We start from the raw sequence: 18,898 nt of genomic DNA, 5'->3' as shown, positions 1-18,898 counted from the left end.
GATGATCAACTGCTATGGGCTAAATTTATATTTATTTATCCATTTAAATAGACTTGTAGAATCTGAACTTCACGATCGTACGTCACCTGGATTTTTGTTACATATAACCAACGCATTTTCGCTTATTATCGCGCAGAGCAAGGCACCACCGACGACAATAACGCGACTTGCTAAAAATATCTAAGGTTACGGCACTTGTCATTGAAATTTGATACAACGAAAGGTCGACTGCTCTCCTCATTAGACAAGCATATTGCTCGTACTCTCTTAAAGCACGGACCGCATTCTAATACTAATGGAAATAGAAATGCATAAGTTTGGATAAACTAATCACAAAGCTGGCATATCACATGTCACCAAGATTACTATTACAACACAGCTCTAATTTTCGCAGAGAAAATCAAAGGTTACGCCACTACAAGCGCCAAGCAGTTGAATTTTTCAAAGTTCAGGAGTTACGTGAGTGAGAGAAAAGACAATGCAAGTTTTTCTATTATATGTTTGATATAAAGTTTTGCGAGTAATTGAGCCAATGGATAAAGTACGGATCTCTGTCTATTTATAAATTATGAAAGGAAAAGGAGCGCCATGTACAAATGATCAAAGCATGAAGACGAACCAAAAGAAACGGACATGCAGACTGCGGGAAGGAGTTTTGTATAAGGTTGTGTACGGTTAAGCAGAGATTAATGCGGAGGGGGTTGCTAGAGGGCGGAAAATTTTGAAAGAAGAAATGGGGTTCACCATTTTTGGAACCCACCGGCAATTCGTAGACACCCGTTTGCACCAATTGGCATACGTCGTATAACCGGGGAATGAAAACGAAAAGCACCGAATACCATTTCAGAAAGCAAATTATGCGTGGAAACAAAAGGACCAGGTCCCGAATTGTTAGACTTTGTTGGACAGCTCCAAAAGCCAAGCGCCTGAACTAGCCACGCGAGAGAGACAGCACATTCGGTATTCTCCGAAGTAACCCATCTTTTTGGGGGAGCAGGAAAAGGAAGGTTTTCGTTTTTTGTTTCCGAATATCATAATAATTTCGTTGTCCCCAATTTCGGCAATCACAAACGCCAACTCTCTTTTTCGTCTTGTAACATTTTCTGAAACGAGTGGGAAAAGTCTAAGGCATTTGCAAGACTGTTGAACAGGGAGAGAGAGTGGTACAGGCCAAAAGCAATCTTTTACACGCTGAAAATAAGACGAACGTAGATCGCGTGACAATCAGAATAGGCCTCGGTGCTTCCCCTGATGACAAAATCCGCCTTCGAGTCCAGTTTTGCCTCGAGTTAGGCCTCGTTCATCTCTACGACAGCATCGAGACCGCTTCCATTCGTTTCTTGTACGCTATTTTGATACCCGTTGACGGCAGTACCATTTTCGGCCTTTCCATTAAGTTCAAGTCCGTTGAGGTCGAGATTCTCGGTGCTGCTGGACTGTGCTGGTGAAGAAGGCGTAGGACCGGGGGCAGGCTCAACCGCATAGTACCAAAACTTGCTTTTCTTCTTCCCGGGGACTACTTCCACAGCAACTTCGTTTTCCTTCACGTTTGTTATTCCGTTCTTCTTTGACGGGCCGTTGTTGTTGCCGGACATGACTGGTGAAACCATCGTATCAGACGGGGCGCTGGAGACACTGCGCTCTTCAGTCCGCGCTCGCTTTGTGGAGGGGCCGCCGTCGATTGTGAAATCCGGATTTTTACCCAACCTTGTAGACCGTCGTTCCACTCGCCAGTCAACAAAGCCGTCGGATCCGCGCTTGCCATTAGCATTTTTGGTCGCCGTCCTTTCTGAACGCCTACGACCAATGCCGTATTCCTCACCGTCAAGTTCCATATGCTCTTCGTCGTCGTCGTCGTCTTGGTACTTGTACTCATCACCGTCATCCTGGCAACGTGATGAGAGAGAGGCAATAGTGATTCCTGAATATTTAGCACCGCTCACCTCATCATCAAACTCCTGATTGTACACGTAGTCCGGTCTGCGAGTCTGCCGTCGGGTTCGGGTCGAGCGCAGCTCTGCCTGAGCCTTCAGAATTTCCTTCTGCTCAAGTTTCCTGCGGACCTTTGCAACACGCTGTAGGGGGGTATAATTCAGTTACAAGCTCAGCGGCCAGTGAAATGGCGGGCAGTAATGATGATCACTGAATGGAAAATACTCACATTTAATTCTTGATCAATCGCCTCTAATCGGCTCTGCAGCTTCTCTCGTAGTTGAATAAGGTGTATCTCCCCTTTAGTATGCTTTTTGGATGATTTGGGTTCTCTTGAGACCAGGTCTTCAATGACTTTGAGGTACTCTTCCTTCGTTGTGGCGATAGTTCTAAACTCTGATGTCACCTAAGTTACGGAGTCGAATCAGCTATAATCTCGTCGTTTAGCTATTCCGCAAGGTGCTAGTACCTTCCAAGGGTTTGTTGATACATAAAGACGCGGCGAGTCTGATGTCGTCATTAAGAGCCGATAAAGCCGCGAAAGTTGAGATTCATACCAGAACAGAATCGTCAGAATGACACAAATAACAGCAAACACGGGAGACAAAACTGATCTGAAGAGTACTGACCATCAAATGCCCAGTATCGTACTCGGGCGTTGTCCTGTCCGATAGGAACTGTGCTTAGCCGTTCAATGCTGTGAGGATCGCTGGGATCGAGTGGAGCTGGCAACGTGTCTCGCTTTCTATGTTTGTTGTGAACGACACCCCATGCCCTATCGATGATTTCCTTGATCTCTGGATTGTATGTGAGCTGCAGTTCGACCAGCATGCGAAGAATGCGGAGCTGAGCAGAAAAATGAGCAACAAATTGCAGCACATGAATAAAACGGCACTCACTTTTAGGTCCCAATCTGCACCCCAAATACCTCCCTCAATGCCTTGCAATGGATCAACGTTCATACCAAGTTCGTCATTCCAGAAGACAGTGCGTTCCGTCGGAGACTTGATATGTTCCTGCAGGATGGACCACACCGTGGTCGCCAATTGATCAGGACTAGTGAAAACACGCCTAATTAGCGCTCGGGAGGGCAGAGTACGACGGCTTTGACGATCCTCACCTAAGATTACGCGTTTGTGGCTTGAGATTCAACACGAAACGCGATAGGGTTTGTACTAGGATTGGGTGCTGTGTTGGAGACAGCAGGGCCTCTTCCAGACTGTCAATAACCAAAAACCGCGTAAAATCACGTAAATATTTGCGCTGGCATTGAAAATCTCTTACTCAGGCTGGCCCTCGAAGCTTTCGATTTTTGTACGCAGATTCGTGAATTTGAGGATGAAAGTGTACACAAAAGCTGTTTCCCAACGTTGAGACGGGTGCTTTGCTTTTGACGACGGGCAGACATGTGGCTTCCGATCAGACAACTTGTTCACGCCTGTTTTTGATGTAGACGCATTCATGCTGTTGAGGAGGTCGTCGGGTGTGGTGGAGGTCAAAGAACAAGTCGCGAGGGCGGCGTGGATAAGCGGGACCCACACAGGTAAACTCAAATACAGTGTGACTATCACTGATCTGTATCGTATATGGTCTTATATCTTGTTGTCACTCCTAGATTATATCTACTCATTGCCAACTATCCATTTACAAGGCCGAAAACATGCAAAACAGACATGTTCAATTGTTATAAAAGTACAAGAAGTGCAACAGCGAGACAAGTGGCGAGCAATGCAAGACGAACGGCTGAATCCCGGAAATATACGGCTGCTCTTATCCTGGACCGACCTGGGTAATAAATTAGAACGGAGGCTCGCAAATCAAGTCCGAAGCAGCTGTTTACCTTTGGTATATCGTGGTGTTCACTGAGAGCCTCTAGTTTTGAATTGAAGACATTAACTCGTTCCTTATGCGTTTGTGAGGCAAGCTTTTTGACACGTTCTTCCATCTGTACCAATATTTGAGCAAATGCTAATAAAATACGTGGAGAACTCGAAGGTCTTACCCGGCGGCGCTGTATTTCCTCAAATCGCCTTTCAGCTTCCGTCTTGCCGTCGCTACTTCCGTCCACGGAAGACTTTCCATCTAGCTTGGATGAAGATGCTTCGCGAGTACCATCGTCACTGAGCGATGCAGGCTCTTCTTTGAGGGCTTTGAGCTTGGATGATTTATCTTTCTTTTTCTTCCTACATGCAGCAATTAGCAGCCAAACATGGTCCCATGAGCAACCGCACACTCACTTTTTAGTCACCTTACCCTCTATAACACCCTTTTTCAGCTTGAGGGACCCGCCGGGCCGAAAATCATAATCTGACATGATGAACGTCGACGAGAGAGCAGCAACAGATCTGCCTAGTGTCACACATAGTGTTTAGTTCCGGCCCTAAACTTCACGTGATGACCGCCCATCTGCGAACGGTCGTTTTGCAGCTTGCTACGCGTGCTGGCCCTTCTGCGCAACTACGTCAAGTCGCGCGCTTTCTCAGTCAGTATCTTGGCTTAAAGGCCAGCATAGCGGCGCTCTCGACTCACTTGTATACGCCCCCAGTTGGTGTTAGCACTGCCAAGAACCACTAAACACCTCAGGGACGTGATCGAAAGGGGTTACGAAGTCGAATCATTGTGAGGTCATCTCGAGATGGCCATACTGTCTTCTCCCCTACAATTGATCACCTCGACGCCTCTGACAACACGTTGTTTCACTGCCGCAACTATCGTGTTCTCTTCGTTGTACTACTTGAAGCGATGGAGTGACGGGCCTTTCCCCGTTCCTTATTCGACGCCTTACCTCACACTTGTTCCCGGAACAAGTCTGTTCTATCCGTGGACGTTCTTCACCGCCGGATTAGTGGAAACAACTGTTTTAGAGGTTAGAATAACACTTGTTGGTATAAATGTCATTAACCACAGTCAAACAGCTCCTCTTGTCCCTTATTTTTGTTCCCGTCTCCTTGCGATATTTGGAGCGTTTATGGGGTTCTCTGGAAACGTTCATTTTCATTGCAATCGTAACGACATTACCAAATGTTGTCGTGAGTCATCATCTTGTCGAACTGCAACAGCACGTATTTATTCCGCCATAGTCATTCGTTATCAACTGGGCCGAATTTCTCATTACTAGAAATGCTGATCTGTTCCTGTGCGTGCCCCGACCTTTGGTACTAAAAACAATCTCACACTTAAACTTGTAGTTATAATATTGAATATCATGGCCAAATGGCCCTACAGGTAAAGTGTCAAATGCTCTTTGGTGCCGGGTTGCTATTAACATTGCCATCACAGACGGGCATTCTGGTTGCCTTCACCCAGCTGATACCCGAGCATCAAGTGCAAGTATTCGGTGTAATCAGAGTTCGCGTAAAGGTAGTTTTACATCCAGCTATCAACATTGAATGTCTGGTTTATGTACATCACAGCGATTACCTATGGCATACGTAACTCTGTCTACTGTCTTAGTTTTGCTAGGATTCCAGTCGCCTTGGATTAACATACAATGGGGCTGGCTCGTCGCTTGGACGTACCTTCGATTCTACAAGAAGAACAAGGGCGACGCAATTGTTGGTGACTCCTATGGAGATCGAAGCGAGACCTTTGCTTTCGCGCAGTGGTTCCCTCCTTTTATTCAGTATGTTGAAATGCTTTCTGTACTACGTCATATCATTTATCACCTTATAGCCCACCAATCAATATGTTGGGTAACTTTGTATATCCTCTAGCCACTCGATTCCGAGTCATCCCCAGAGCGGGATCTGACATCGAGTCCGGAGGCTACGCTCAACTTCCTGGTGGACCACGTGCTGAAGCCGAGCGGCGAAGGTGAGAAGATGTTACAGCACTATTTTTTGACAGAAATTCTAAGCCTTCAAAAACAGAGCTCTAGCACTGAAGGCCCTCGACCAACGCATGGCATCTTCTGCAGCTCCTGCTAAAGAACCAGCTGTTCAACCACCTCAACCTGGGTCACCCTCGCCTTCGTCAAGTCCCAGTTCACCTGCCTCGGATTTTGGTCGACTCCACCCAAACGATAGGCATAGAAGTGTCACTGAGGTTGATATTGGTGTATCTGATAGTGAGGGCAAGGGGAAAGGCAAGGCAAATGCCGTATAAAACTCACCTCCTTGGGAGGGACATCGTATTTCGTGTTCGTACTCTTTAAGTTTGGGTTCTCTGTATTTCGCGTATTCAGCACTAATTTATCAGCTATTCTTCGAATTACCTGCGAGGACGTCGGTGAACTGAATGATCAAATAGATATTTTCGCTTCTATATCGTGTGTTGGATTTTTTTAATAGCGAGAAAGAGATTTAATTTTGACTTTTATTCTCGAATATACTAAAAGTACATATTTGATATAAAAATATCTGACGTGTTGACGTGTTTCGTATCGCTCACGTGATGTGCAAGAAGCCTCTGCCAATCTGTACCTCATAACTCTGTCAGACACTACAGCTTCATGTTCGCCGCAAGTACTATCATATGCTGACGCTAGGAGCGATTGGAATTGATACCAACTCTTGGGCTTGTGACGTAACATCGAGCCATGTCAAAAACAACACCAAGCACCTCTGCTCAGTCGCTCCCGAGAAACTTGCGATCCCCTCCTCAAAAATCACGACCAGGTCTGGTTCAGAATGGATCAGCTCGCTCAATACCATCATCATCCTCGCTACCGAACGGACTCAAATCTAAGGATAATGTGCTTTCGCTGGATCCGGATGAGTTGTTTGAGAAACATACTGTGCATGAGGTGAAATCTATTTTGCATAGGTTAAGGTACGGATGGACCATGCTTGGGCACTTTCCTTGTCTTATATTAATGGGTATTCAGGTCAGATGTGGATGCAAAACAGGAAGAGCTTCGGATGATGGTTGGGTATGTGTCTACAGCGCCAGAATTGTATGCAGGACAGTGATTGACGCATCCTCAGCGAACGGTACCGAGATCTGCTACAAGCTTCAACTTCAATCATTGCCATGTCCCATTCATCCAAGCGGGTCCTTGATACAGTAACGAGGATGAAGCAAATCGTATCCTCGGACCTTCGCGCACAAGCTTCCCCCAGCGGAGCCAAAAAGGGCAGTGAAGTCGAAGGTTTGTTGAATTAACTTCTCAACTCAATCCAGAACTGACTAATCCCAAGATGCACAATTAAAGATATTTCAATGTCTTGCCGCGCATCTGAAGCTCCTACTCGACGCCCCGGAACATCTATGGCGATTACTGGAGAGGAAACGATGTTTGCATGCTGCATGGCTCTTCCTACTCGCCCGTGTTGTGTATCGGTCCTTGGTCAATGAGGGCGAAGTTGAAGGCCAGGATTGGATACAGCATGGGATACATGTCAAGGTATGATCCGTCCTTAATTAGAAGAACAAGTGTGTTAATATAGTGGCTTAGGACCAATTTCCTCTGGTCCAGCGACAATGGGAATCCGTATCTCAGTTTCGAACGCAAATCTCACATCGGGCCACCCTTTCTCTCCGAGAACAAAGTCTTGAACCCCGGGTGAGAGATTACCTTAGATGTTCAGACTCTCTATATCCTAAATGCCCCGATGTAGGATCTTTGTGGGGCAGTACTTTCCCTCCATCTTCTTGACTCCCTACCTTTATCCGATGCGTTGGATGTATTCCTGAAGCAACGATCTCGGATGTTGCAAAACCTTTATGTGACAATCAAGGAATCCTGGGGAAAAGATGCTAAAACTTCGTCTGCCCCCGCAAGATCTGTTAGTAGAGAGCGCATCAAAAACGTTTGGGATGCTTTCCGGTCGATTTTAGGTGCAATTGTTGGAACTGTTGGTGGAGCTCGTGCGGTGTTCCGAGAACATGTCGACGGCTCTCCTTCGATGATCACGCAGGTACTGATGTTCACCCAAAGCGACTCACCTCACCCGGAAGAATCACTTCCACTGGAGCTCCGACTCTCTTCGCAAGCTCTTCTGTCCTCATTGCCTAACTCAAACCACTTCCTTGCACTCCCTGTGGACATCAGATCATACCGACCATTCATCGATTTAGAATCTCACTCGTCCACCATTAACACGCGTGCTTTGAACGCAAAATTGCGGACCTGGTTTGCCGATGCGACGAAGCATCTTCACGAGGCGGCTGGCTCGTGGTTATCTCACCTGGGGACAGTCAAAAATGTTTGGGAGCTTCGCTCCTCTGCATTGGAATGGATTTCAGCATCCACAGATCTCTTAGACGGAGACGACATCAAAGAACTGCGCACGCTAGTTGATAATCTGTGCGGGACTCGTATTCAGGAGATATGGAAAACCGCGTTGGAAAATCTCTCATCCTCGTTCCGCAATAACTTGCACTCCCTAGTCGAGGCTGTTCAGGAAGAAAGGGAGGACTGTCATTTTGGTAAGCTATAAACAACACAGGTTGAGTCTTTGGCCTCACTTCGCACTTTGTATAGAACTATCACCCGTAGAGTTCCTTCTTTCAGCACCCCCGACCCCCTCAGTAACACATGCATCCTTGAACGTACCACTAGCACAATCTTCATTTAATCGGTTTAAGCATGGCATTCAACAGCGAATCGATGGCATGACACCAAGGATTGACACTCTTTTATCCGACACAGAGTCCGCCACGGTTAAACTGCGCGATGACCTAGACCGCGCATTCACAGATGACCAGGATGATACGTACGTTTTCGTTACCCGCGCAGTTAGCCAGTGGACTAATATAGCTCGGGAATAGTTTTCGTACGCTGTACGCTTCTGACTCAGAAAAAGCTGCTGGCGAGCTGGTCACTTCAGTGGAAGGCTTGCTTGGCGCGGAAACTGAGGATTCAGGTATGATATTTTAGCTGTTGTGCACCGATATCGTCTTATGGCTGTCCAGGAGAGCGAAAAAAGCGTTTATACTTGTTGGCCCGAATAGCTCAAAAACTATCAATATCTCCTTTAATTAGTTATCTGCGATGCTCTGCTGCCTTCAGTGACGGTACGTCGTCAGTCTTTCCATTGACCTCGGAGACTTATTACAGCTTACAGAGTGCCATGCGCGGGCACGTCGCATTTACGATGTATGCGTAGAAAAATGTGCCACGATTGCTATTGCATCCGCAAGAGACACCTTCCTGGGCGAGCCCACCGCAAAATCTCATACCATCAATCATACTCGTAAGTTGACTCCTTAAGGCCAAGCCTTGCCTATACTAAATGACCTTAATAAGCCACACTCCCTTCCAATACTTCGCCTCAGTTAATGAACGCACTCCTTTCACTTGTGGAGTCCGTAGAAAAGTTCGGCCATTTCAAGGACGATACCCAGCGATCCGCAGTAGCCAAAACAATACTAATTCGATTCGTAGACGTCATCGCCGAGTCACTACAACAGTCAAAGCGGCAGCCTGACCTGCAATTGATAAGGGATTTAGACTTCTTAAAGGCCATCTGCGACGAGTGGGGTACCCCACTTAAGAAGTCTGCATCCTCGTTGGATCGGACTATCGAGAAATCTTATCAGGTACGTCGACAGTGCATCGTAAAGTATAGTCAGCGCCAAGCTAACTGTTATAGGCCTTACCATCGCATATCCGAGAGTCCCACCTCGAAATCAAGACGGAAATGCAACGAAGTATTTCTCAGAGTATCAGCAACGTCAGGCTTCTACTCTCGCCTCTAATGGCCCCATTGGATGTCTCGTCTCTTAAGCCATCTTCATCCGAGGCTGACAAGCGAAGACCGAGCACTTCCTCTGTCGGTGGAGAGCGCGAGATGCATCCTCCACTGAACCTGGTGAAACCATCTCCGCGTTTTGGACTGATTTGGGTAGCTAGTGCTGCGTCTCAGTGATCTTTTCGAGGCGCGTTGTATGCAGTATTTGTCATTGTGGGTGCTTTGCGGTGCTATATATTTCTTTTTATCCCCTTTTTTTTCCTAACTCGGTATGAGACTGGCAGAGTTCAAGCAACGCCGCAGGAAGTGCAAGCTGACAATTCCGTTCATTACTTCTCGTCAAGGTATCAGCGAGCTCAGACCTTTCTAGGCCAGGTTCTCGTCCATTCGGTCAACATTCCTGATTGCAGCAAAATTTCGCAACACAAAAACAATTCTAACTACGTCAACAGCGGGCGTATTGGAACTCAACTTGCCGTCGAGCCGTTACACAACATTGGGAACAAGATTTACGAAATCTACGAATTACTTGGCGACAACCCCTGCTGGGATGGCTCGGTTCTCATTGCCTCCTTCCTGGTCAGAAGCAGCGTCAGAGCTACGATCGTCCACAAGAGTCTCGCTATCCGCATCTTCATCAATAGTGCCTTCAGCACGGGGCTCATACGGCGGTGGAGGGCTCGTTGGGATGGAGCCTTGTTGCGCCTCATGGCCCGCGCAGGCGCAAGTAGTATTGGTCTGCGGCGCGTTGTGCTGCACCAAGACTTGTATCGTAGTGGTGCAACTGGTCAGGTTGTTTCCGTAAACGAACATCGACATGCTGGCATGAAAGGCGGTATGAGATCTCGAGAGAACGACACAGCGACGGTGCTCGGCGTACCTGTCTTGTTGCAAGTCAGAACAAGTGATAGCAATGCGTCTACAGCGACGATGACACGCAAAGGAGTGACTATATTGACGATGTTGTGAACCGGACGGTGAGCACGATGGGCGGGTAAATGGAGGTCTCAGGCTTACGCAGAGGCGTTTGTTGCGAGTTGGTGAGAGAGCCCCGTCAAATGTGGTCCCCTTTTATACCATATGTGCCATAATCAAGGTCACTGGTTATTGGAAGAGAGAACCGAGGAGCTAGCTGTTTTCTGTCATGAGCGCCAGAACAGCGAATATCTGCAGTTCCCTGCGCAACGAAGATGTGCTCGGAACTAAATCTATCTCCAACTTTTAATCAGGTACCATGCCATGCAGGTAAAATACACCGATGATTTCTTGCATAGATGAAATACACTAATCTTTGTAGGGCGCATACAGCGACTCGCGTAGTTGAGACACGCTCTGTCTGGCATAACAAACACGTGGTGCCGTGTATTCCAGATACATGAACACTATGTAGGCTGCGCACATTAGGTTATGTAGATGAAGTACATGACGTTTCGCACATTATATGCGTTACGTTATGTAAACTACACAAAATGCGTCGTGCACAGCAACTACACCAAATTGCACAGGTCCAGTACACCAAGCTATGCAGTCAGCTATTAATTTGACCGGATCATTGTATCCGAAAAAACTATTCATTCAGATGTATTGTCTGGGTGAGTCGGCAATTTTCTTTTTCTTGCCCGCTGAGTATACTAAGACTGATACCATCGATCCGAAGGAAGATTTGAAGTGCATGGACGCAGCATAGTGTATTATCCCCTCTGGCTGCCGTAACACTACGGTAACACGAAATGAGCAGACAATACGCTACAATACCAACTTCCCAATACACACAGCTATCCATCATCGTATTACGTCGGACAAACCTCGTGTCAGTCGAATACGCCAGATCCGAAATCCACTCTACTCTGACTACTCACCCTCAGCTTGCCTTTCGGAATCAACTCTTAGGCCGTACTGAAACTCGATAAGCGTGCAGTGCAAGGCACTTTCTCTCTCAATGAAAGCCATCTGTGTATTCTGGATTGATCTGTTCGGCTTCTGCAACTGCTCAGTGATGTTTCGATCCGTGGCGAACTTGATATTTGTTCCGCATCGTACTAGTGAGTAGAGAGCGCGAAACGCACTCCTCGCTGAATTTAGTGAAATCGGCTCCCCGTTTCGGACGATTTGGATAGCTAGCGGCGCGTCTCAATGATCTTTTCGAGGCGCATTGTGCGCGGTATTTGTCACAGACTACACATCAAGGGTGCTTTGCGGTGCTATCTATGTATATTAAATTTTCTGCTTTTCCTAACCCTGTATCAGACTAACGGAGTTCAAACAATGCCGCAGGAAATGCGAGTTGACAATTCCGCTCATTGCTCCTTGTTGAACTATTGGCGAGTTTAAACCGTATCAGGGCGGGTGCTCGTTCATTCAGTCATCGTTCTTAATCGCAGCAAAATTCGTAACACAAAAACACCCCTAACTACGTCAACAGCGGGTGTATTGGAACTAAATTCGCCATCCAACCGTTACATGATATAGGGAACAAGATACAAGATGCAGGAAAACTTCGAATTACTTGGCGACCACCGCGGCCGGGAAGGCTTAGTTCTCGTCGCCTGCTTCCTGGTCAGCGGCAGCGTCAGAGTCGTGGTCGTCCACAAGGGTCTCACTAGACGCGTATTCGTCGACACTTCCTTCAGCATGTGAGTCGTATGACGGCGGAGGTGTCGCCGGAACAAAGCCGTGTTGCGCTCTATTGCCGTGGTGGGCGGGGGCGGTATTGGGCTGCGGCGCGTTGTGCTGGACTAGGTTCGATATCGTGATGGTACAACCGTTCAGGTTGTTTCCGTAGACGAAGGTCGACATGCTGGCACTGCAGATATGTGTGAGATCTCGGGTGAAAAGCAGAGCAGGAGTACTCAACGTACCTGCCTTATCGCAAGTGAAAACAAGTGAGAGTACTGTGTTCGCAATAACAACGATGAGCAAAGATGTAACTGCATTAACGTTGTGAGTTGGGCAGCGAGGGGGACAAACGGGTGAATGGAGGACTCAGGCTTACCAAAGGGAAGCTCGTCGTAAGTTGATAAGAGAGAACTGTTCGATGAGGCTCCTTTTATATCTTATGTGCCATAATCAATGCTCTCTTGGTTGTTGAAAGAGAGGGCAGAGGAACTAGCCGTTTTCTGTGATGTGTGCCAGCCCAGGTGCAGGTGCCGGTTTCCGTGCAATGAGGATGTAATGGAAATCGAAGACCGCAATCTCACGCCTCCAATTCATGATCGGGCACTATGCTATGTAGGTCAGATACACAACCATTTTTTGTGTAGATCAGATACCTCAGATTACGTAGGAAACAAAATATAGCCAGCGCATGGGCGGGCGGAACGCCCGGGGATCGTAGTGATCTAGCTGGTCAGTAAATGACGCATCCTGCAGTTGTGATAGGCTCCGTGTGGTACATCGGATACTCGACCGTCGACGCGGTGTAGCCCTGGTACACGAAACGCCGTGTAGGCCAAGCGCATCAACTCGGGTAGATTAGGTACCCAAGATCGTGTAGATGAAATACAAATCATAAGGTATACCATTTACGATGCGTTTGTGTATATCAACTGCAATAAACCGTGTAGATTTAGTACAACAAGTAAGGTAGATTAAATACGCGACTAGATCAATGCATATCCGGTTCAGACGTGCTTCCCGAGGAGTGAGTCGGGAGCTCTTGCACACCGAGTGCACCTCGTTAATTGTGCTATCTTGCCGGAAATTAAAAAAGACACTGACTAATAATGATACCATCAATCCGAAGGAGGAGTTAAAGCGCATGGACGCAGCGTGGTGCATTACACCCCCAGCTGCTTCAGCACTACGAGAACACGAAATGAGCTCAGGCGACGCACCCCACTACGATTACCACATCAACTCATACTCCTCGTCGTATTTCGATGCACAAGGCGTGTTTCAGCCGGTTGCGCACGATACGCATACAACTCTAGCACCCACTCAAGAGCCGTTGCATGCATCAGCATCTTTCCCACCACTGGGCGCCTCATCCGAAACTCCTGCACTTAATGCATCTCCTGTGGATCCAGAGCGAACGGATGACATTGCTGCAGTGTTAGCTCGTCAGCGCCGACAAGTTGACGAAATGCAAAATCGAATTAAAGCACTCGAATCGCAGTTGGCAGGGACGAAGCGAGCTTCTGAGGCAAACGACAGAGAAGGGAACGTCGGGGGAGGAAATGGCAAAGAAGGAAACAGCAGAGAAGAGAAAGGCCGAAAGAAACGCAAGCTTGGAGGTCTGATGCTTTTGACTGAGGAACAGAGTAAAATGAAGAAGCGACTGATGGTGCGTAATGTAACATCCTCATTTATTTGACGAGTTGACCCACATTACTCCGATGATTTTCAGAAAGAAGTTCGCGACGAAATAAAACGCCTTACTGGCAGAGGCAAGTCAGGCCAGTGGGAACGTTTTGATAATTATATGCCTCTAGACCTCGAAGGAACTGCGACGTCTGAGGGGAATAGACTAGTAATTCAGCAGGCTGCAAAGACAGTGACAGAAGCACACAAAGTATGTACCAAACATCTCGATAAATCATAAAATAATTTATTCCTCCTAGCACCCTCTGACAGGCCAGTACGGGCTTGAAGGGCAGCCATTTACCTTGGCGGATTGCGTGTCATTCGCATCGACGGCGTTCAATAGCTGGAAAGCAGCAGCTAAAATTAAGGGTGATCGAGACAGAAAGAAAAAGAATGATAAACATCAGAGGAAGAATCGTCGGTACGGACGTCGAGTTGCAGTATGTTATTGTCCAAAACACGTCATCTCTTATTCTAATGAACAGAATTGTAGCTAAGCAAGAGACGCATGTCTGCAAGAGAGGAGTTTAAAGATAGCTACGACTGCACTCTTCCGGACGAAATTTTTGACCCTGAATTCATGTCGTCTTGCCATAGCGACCTTGATTCCTCAGAAGTGTCCGACAAGAACAATATATGGGGTGCAAGAGACGAGCATCGGGAAAGAAAGCTTGACAAAGCGGGCATCTCTGAGGAATCACCGTTTGAGAATGTCGAAATGTGGGAATTGCGAAGGAAGGAGTTCCGTTCGAAAGTGGTATTGATACTTCAGTTCAATTTACAGAGAACCATAAGCACTCACTGAGATAATAGTTCACCGAGATATTGCAGTGGCTTGATGGGGTCGCACAAGACTTATCCGAGCAGCGACAGCAGCGACAGAGGCGCAACTCACGTCCCACGATCGCAAAAGTCGACTTGGGCAGGAATATTAAACGTGCACCTGCAGAAGGGCACCGCGTCTTCCCATTCATGGTTGACTCTGAATGGTTGCGTGATAATGAGGAAGAGGGAAAGAAGCTGGAAATCGAGGAGAAGGACCCAGATGACTTCATCAACGCAATTGAGGGATTCATGTTAGAGTATTGTTAGGGCGAGGAGAACAGTACAAACACGAGAACTTAGTGTGGTCTTATATACTATACAAATATCTGATTGTATTAACCTAAAATATCTGAAAGGAACTCGGTACAATGTGTATTCTAAGCTGTACTTCCCATGTCTTCACTTCTCCTTTTATCACCCATACTCGAGGATCGCATTCCGAGGTAAAAACTAGCAGTGATGCACTGTCTTCCGAGCCGTTGTGTTGGTCCGAGTTTAGCTCAGCCTCAGTTCGCATTTTGAAATCAAAAACCCCCGCGTCGATGCAAACGGTGCAATGCACGCTTCTCTCGAGCCATCTACACATTCGGGCTTAATCCGCACGGCGACTGCGGTTGCTCAGTGATGTCTCGATCTGTGGCGAACATGGTATCTGTTCCGGGTCGTGCCATGTTGCCGTAGTCGGATCTATACATTGCTCATTCTTCGTTCCTCCCAAACCTGGAAGATGGAATGAGGGCATTAGTAATTGATCGGAGATACACAAATAAAGAATCCTGACCTCGAAAAATCGCCTGCGATCAGCAAGTTTCACCCCTCTGCATCCCGTGAGATTGAGTTTTGATAGCCTGTGACAAGAATTAATGATCGGAAAGAGTCCCTCCTCTGAAGATATTTCGTTAGATCCTCAAAGTTTCAAGGATAAACGATACCTCATTTACCTGAGATCCTCGTTTCGGCAAGTTCGAGTACTTTCAACGAACGGCAACTCGAGATCCAAGGCGCGCAATCGTCGTCAATCAATGATTTATTCAAAATCAACGTTTCTAATGGCGAAGTTTGCTCCTCCGGACCATCCGACACCAACGCTGCAAGGTCCGCAGAACGCACCGCAACACCAGACAAATTCAAATATGATAGTTTTCTTCCGACATGACGAATGAAGTATGCGATGGCGCTATTTTGACCTTTAGTAGCTCCGAGTTTTGAATTCTGCACTAGGTTCACACTCTGAAGTGAGCAGCAGCCCGCAAGCGCATCTGTCAAAAGTCGCAACACGTCGTCATTAAGCGTCATAGCCGTTGAAGTCGTCAATGTGGTACTAGTAGCAGCCTTTACACCCATAGCACCAATGTTTAATATTTTCAACCTTGGTAAACGGGTTACTAGCTCGATTAATTCCTTTCCAGGGATGAAAGTTGATGTGAGCGAGAGTTTCTCTATGGGAGGCGCGATAGGAAGGTCTGGGACATGTTTTGCAAGCGTAAATGATACATCCAGACGCTCCAGTTTCGTGCAATGGTGAAGGAACGACACAATAGGAGCTTCAGAAATCGTGTCATGGCGGAGTTTCAGCGACTTTAGGTTTCTCAGAGATGAGTGATCGTTCAACGCATCATCGTCTTTAATCGAAGCGAACATTCGCAACAAAGTCGCATCTGACTATCATAACGACCGTAAGTTAGCGAAAAGAATCAGGCAACGTCAATTTCTCTCACCAGATTTTGGATACCCGCTAATTTCAAGACTTCAAGGCCAGGACATGATTTGAGCAAAGGCAAGAGTGATGAGGCGGTGATGCTTGTGAAGCTGAAGTTTACTTTTATCAATTGTCGACAAGTAGTAGCCACTGCTTCCACAGTCAATGGTCCTACTTTGGGACAATTCCTACAAAGGCTATATGTCTGTCGGTTCGGCTAGTGATATTCACTCGACGTACCTTAGCACCAGACTAGTGAGCGAGGGGAGTCCGTTGACCATTGCAGCATAATTCGAGTCAGAGAACTTGTCGACATCACTCAGCTCCAAAACGAGCAGCTTCCTACCAAATACGCGTGGAATAGCCGCCAACGTTTGTGTCGTGAGCGGAAGATCGCCATCCAATGATAGCGATGTACCACGCATAAAGTACTAAGTAAGGGCACAAACTGAACTGTGAATCATCTAAGGATCTCAGTTCATAACCCACGGTTGTGATCACAGCATGATTCAGCCGTCGCGGATGTTGAGCCTTGAGCACGGCAAACAAGCCAGGTAGTGCCGTCTCGGGGAGTATCTGAAGCCACTTTCTTGTCACATCCCAGTGTTCATCGTCAGAGAACTCGGCAAAATTCCGACTGAAGGCGCGGATACATAGACTTGAGAGTGAAGGCGGACGCTCTTGCTTCAAACTGCGAGTAGACAACGCTGACGACGACGGGTTATTTTCTGATGGTACACTACGATCATCCGGTGAGGGTGCACCAATAGATACTGTCTTTACTCGCTTCGTTTGTGATTTAGATGACGAGCTCTGCGATTGCTGTCTCTTGGACATGTCCAACAACGTTGAGCCCTGGCATAGGGCAGAAGCAGACAGAAGCACGTGCTTAGTTGCCCAGAGATAATCCACTCCATTTCATTAGATATCGTGCACATAAATCTCTTTCACTTCTTGTTTCAGCTTATTACCCTGGTAGGAAAGGACTAAGGAAGCAAACAGCAGAGCGGAACATCAATCAAATGTGAAATCAATCAATTGCGAAATCAATCAATCGCGAAGTGTCTAATAGTAAAGCTATTCTTGGCCGTTTCAGCGCGCATAGATAAGGCAATCTTGCATTTGTATCTGTGCAAACGGCGGCAAAGAGTGAATTAGAATATTTTCAAGAATACCCGATTATTCAGTCATCTGCTAGTGTGGCGCTTGTAGAAGATGCAGGAGTGTATGGCTCACAAGCTAATTTGGTGCCAACTCACTTAAATATTTGAAAGTCTGACTTGTCCTTGCCTTCTTATCACCTCACTCCTCTCCTTTGTTTTCCCTATGAAGCTTCCGTTTCGTCTACGGCTTGGGTCTCGTGGTGGTGGTACAGGTATCATCTCAGGACGTATACTTGCAACACTAGTGAAGAACCTCTCAGAGGTTGCCAATTTTGGGCCTACCAAATGTGCAGCCGACATAGCCCTCTCCATGCTTGATACAGCTCAGGTATGCACATCAATGTTCCAGGAAGATTTAGAGAAACAGTTGAAGACATTTTTAATATATACCAGGAGATCCGAGAAAACAAAGTTGCCTGCCTGCTCCTTGTCTCTCGAGCTGTAGATTTCCTACTACAGCTGCGTGATCTGTCAGAGAGTCACCCAAGTGTCTCTCTTGATTCACTGCAGTTGAAAATGCAGGAGCTGGAAATGTATGTATTCATGGTTCTTAGTTTCTATTCAATCATTTTGCTGAAATCTTATAGGGAACTTGATGGAGTGCATTCTAAAATGAAACATTTGTTGGGAAGGACATTTATGCAACGTATACACAGAAAGGAAGAAACAGAGTATGCCATTTCTGCATGTGAATATCGACTCGAGACTGCATTCAATTCGTTTCAGGTGAACAATTTAATAATATGATAACTTTTGTGCTGACAGAAACACAATTCTATTATCAGCTATGGCTTGCTGCAGACACAAACTATACTGTTAAAGAAGTGGTTCAGCATTTAGAAGCAACTACAGTAGCATCTTCCAATAACCTCGAGCCCAGAGATCAGGATGTTCCTAATGTAATCACAGATGATGAGGATATGTTGGATAACTGTGGTGTATGTAAAAGAAATTTCACATTAATATTCATTACTGTCGTTTTCATAAATATTGTCACACGCGCGATTCGTGATTTTCGTCACACTAAGTACACTCAAATACAAAATCTACTATAACTCAACTAATACTTAACCAAATTACATGATCTAAGTTGTAAAAATTATACTTTTGAAGTATCTTTCATATTCCAGTAAAAATAAATTAAAATGAGCAAATTTTGAGTAAGATACAACACAATATGTGAGTTTTCCCTATATTTCATGTATATGAGTTTTCCTAGCCCTAAAACTGATTGTACAATACTATAAACTAGTCTAAATGAAGAATATAACTTTATTATTAATTTACATATTGAATTCTAACTAGGATACAGAATATACATATAAGTATAATACATATTTAAG

The 18,898-nt window shown here is 46.3% G+C and overlaps 8 protein-coding genes across 8 annotated transcripts; 5 read left to right on the top strand and 3 right to left on the bottom strand.

Annotated features, from left to right (window-relative positions):
- Window positions 1–785: 785 nt before the first annotated feature.
- On the bottom strand, window positions 786–3,395 carry FOMMEDRAFT_105676 (uncharacterized protein; the record flags this gene model as incomplete). Its single annotated transcript, XM_007265117.1, has 8 exons — window positions 786–1,886; window positions 1,944–2,075; window positions 2,162–2,338; window positions 2,402–2,439; window positions 2,562–2,778; window positions 2,832–2,988; window positions 3,053–3,151; window positions 3,217–3,395. 8 exons carry the CDS (start codon window positions 3,393–3,395, stop codon window positions 1,290–1,292), a joined length of 1,596 nt encoding a protein of 531 aa, XP_007265179.1. The 3' UTR covers window positions 786–1,289.
- Window positions 3,396–4,394: 999 nt separating this feature from the next.
- Window positions 4,395–6,107, top strand: FOMMEDRAFT_18980 (DUF1751-domain-containing protein). The gene is made up of 8 exons (XM_007265116.1): window positions 4,395–4,798; window positions 4,848–4,961; window positions 5,013–5,068; window positions 5,121–5,157; window positions 5,212–5,292; window positions 5,346–5,554; window positions 5,605–5,745; window positions 5,802–6,107. Exons 1-8 carry the CDS (start codon window positions 4,568–4,570, stop codon window positions 6,034–6,036), a joined length of 1,104 nt encoding a protein of 367 aa, XP_007265178.1. The 5' UTR covers window positions 4,395–4,567; the 3' UTR covers window positions 6,037–6,107.
- A 362-nt stretch (window positions 6,108–6,469) lies between these two features.
- FOMMEDRAFT_145857 (uncharacterized protein) lies at window positions 6,470–10,535 on the top strand (the record flags this gene model as incomplete). Its single annotated transcript, XM_007265115.1, has 13 exons — window positions 6,470–6,702; window positions 6,758–6,802; window positions 6,858–7,021; window positions 7,071–7,276; window positions 7,328–7,435; window positions 7,491–8,301; window positions 8,357–8,588; window positions 8,644–8,738; window positions 8,788–8,889; window positions 8,940–9,068; window positions 9,122–9,414; window positions 9,468–9,739; window positions 9,911–10,535. The coding sequence occupies 13 exons, from the start codon at window positions 6,470–6,472 to the stop codon at window positions 10,533–10,535; spliced, it is 3,315 nt and encodes a 1,104-aa protein (XP_007265177.1).
- Window positions 10,536–12,031: 1,496 nt separating this feature from the next.
- Window positions 12,032–13,121, bottom strand: FOMMEDRAFT_18978 (uncharacterized protein). Its single transcript, XM_007265114.1, has 3 exons — window positions 12,559–13,121; window positions 12,425–12,493; window positions 12,032–12,369 (listed from the first exon to the last, which is right to left on the bottom strand). Exon 3 carries the CDS (start codon window positions 12,360–12,362, stop codon window positions 12,099–12,101), a length of 264 nt encoding a protein of 87 aa, XP_007265176.1. The 5' UTR covers window positions 12,363–12,369; window positions 12,425–12,493; window positions 12,559–13,121; the 3' UTR covers window positions 12,032–12,098.
- Window positions 13,122–13,323: 202 nt separating this feature from the next.
- FOMMEDRAFT_166947 (uncharacterized protein) lies at window positions 13,324–15,086 on the top strand (the record flags this gene model as incomplete). Its single annotated transcript, XM_007265113.1, has 5 exons — window positions 13,324–13,848; window positions 13,912–14,076; window positions 14,126–14,308; window positions 14,362–14,625; window positions 14,682–15,086. 5 exons carry the CDS (start codon window positions 13,324–13,326, stop codon window positions 14,958–14,960), a joined length of 1,416 nt encoding a protein of 471 aa, XP_007265175.1. The 3' UTR covers window positions 14,961–15,086.
- FOMMEDRAFT_154653 (uncharacterized protein) lies at window positions 15,087–15,318 on the top strand (the record flags this gene model as incomplete). Its single annotated transcript, XM_007265112.1, has 2 exons — window positions 15,087–15,136; window positions 15,198–15,318. The coding sequence occupies 2 exons, from the start codon at window positions 15,087–15,089 to the stop codon at window positions 15,316–15,318; spliced, it is 171 nt and encodes a 56-aa protein (XP_007265174.1).
- A 308-nt stretch (window positions 15,319–15,626) lies between these two features.
- FOMMEDRAFT_82128 (RNI-like protein) lies at window positions 15,627–17,229 on the bottom strand (the record flags this gene model as incomplete). The annotated part of the gene is given in 4 exon segments (XM_007265111.1): window positions 15,627–16,355; window positions 16,412–16,609; window positions 16,629–16,823; window positions 16,882–17,229. 4 exon segments carry the CDS (start codon window positions 17,227–17,229, stop codon window positions 15,627–15,629), a joined length of 1,470 nt encoding a protein of 489 aa, XP_007265173.1.
- A 489-nt stretch (window positions 17,230–17,718) lies between these two features.
- FOMMEDRAFT_154651 (uncharacterized protein) lies at window positions 17,719–18,302 on the top strand (the record flags this gene model as incomplete). Its single annotated transcript, XM_007265110.1, has 3 exons — window positions 17,719–17,883; window positions 17,949–18,088; window positions 18,143–18,302. 3 exons carry the CDS (start codon window positions 17,719–17,721, stop codon window positions 18,300–18,302), a joined length of 465 nt encoding a protein of 154 aa, XP_007265172.1.
- Between the last annotated feature and the right edge of the window lie 596 nt (window positions 18,303–18,898).

Source organism: Fomitiporia mediterranea, assembly GCF_000271605.1.
Source record: "Fomitiporia mediterranea MF3/22 unplaced genomic scaffold FOMMEscaffold_5, whole genome shotgun sequence".
In the NCBI taxonomy this organism is placed as follows: domain Eukaryota; kingdom Fungi; phylum Basidiomycota; class Agaricomycetes; order Hymenochaetales; family Hymenochaetaceae; genus Fomitiporia; species Fomitiporia mediterranea.
The sequence above is the reverse complement of the archived record's forward strand: the minus strand, read 5'-3'. Positions and strand labels throughout refer to the sequence as shown.

Excerpts from the sequence above, each read along its gene's own strand:
- FOMMEDRAFT_18978 (XM_007265114.1), bottom strand. The coding sequence starts at position 12,362 with ATGTCGACCTTCGTCTACGGAAACAACCTGAACGGTTGTACCATCACG.
- FOMMEDRAFT_18980 (XM_007265116.1), top strand. The coding sequence starts at position 4,568 with ATGGCCATACTGTCTTCTCCCCTACAATTGATCACCTCGACGCCTCTG. Across the intron at positions 5,555-5,604 it reads TGGTTCCCTCCTTTTATTCA|CCCACCAATCAATATGTTGG; the intron begins GTATGTTGAAAT and ends ATCACCTTATAG. Across the intron at positions 5,746-5,801 it reads GCTGAAGCCGAGCGGCGAAG|AGCTCTAGCACTGAAGGCCC; the intron begins GTGAGAAGATGT and ends CTTCAAAAACAG.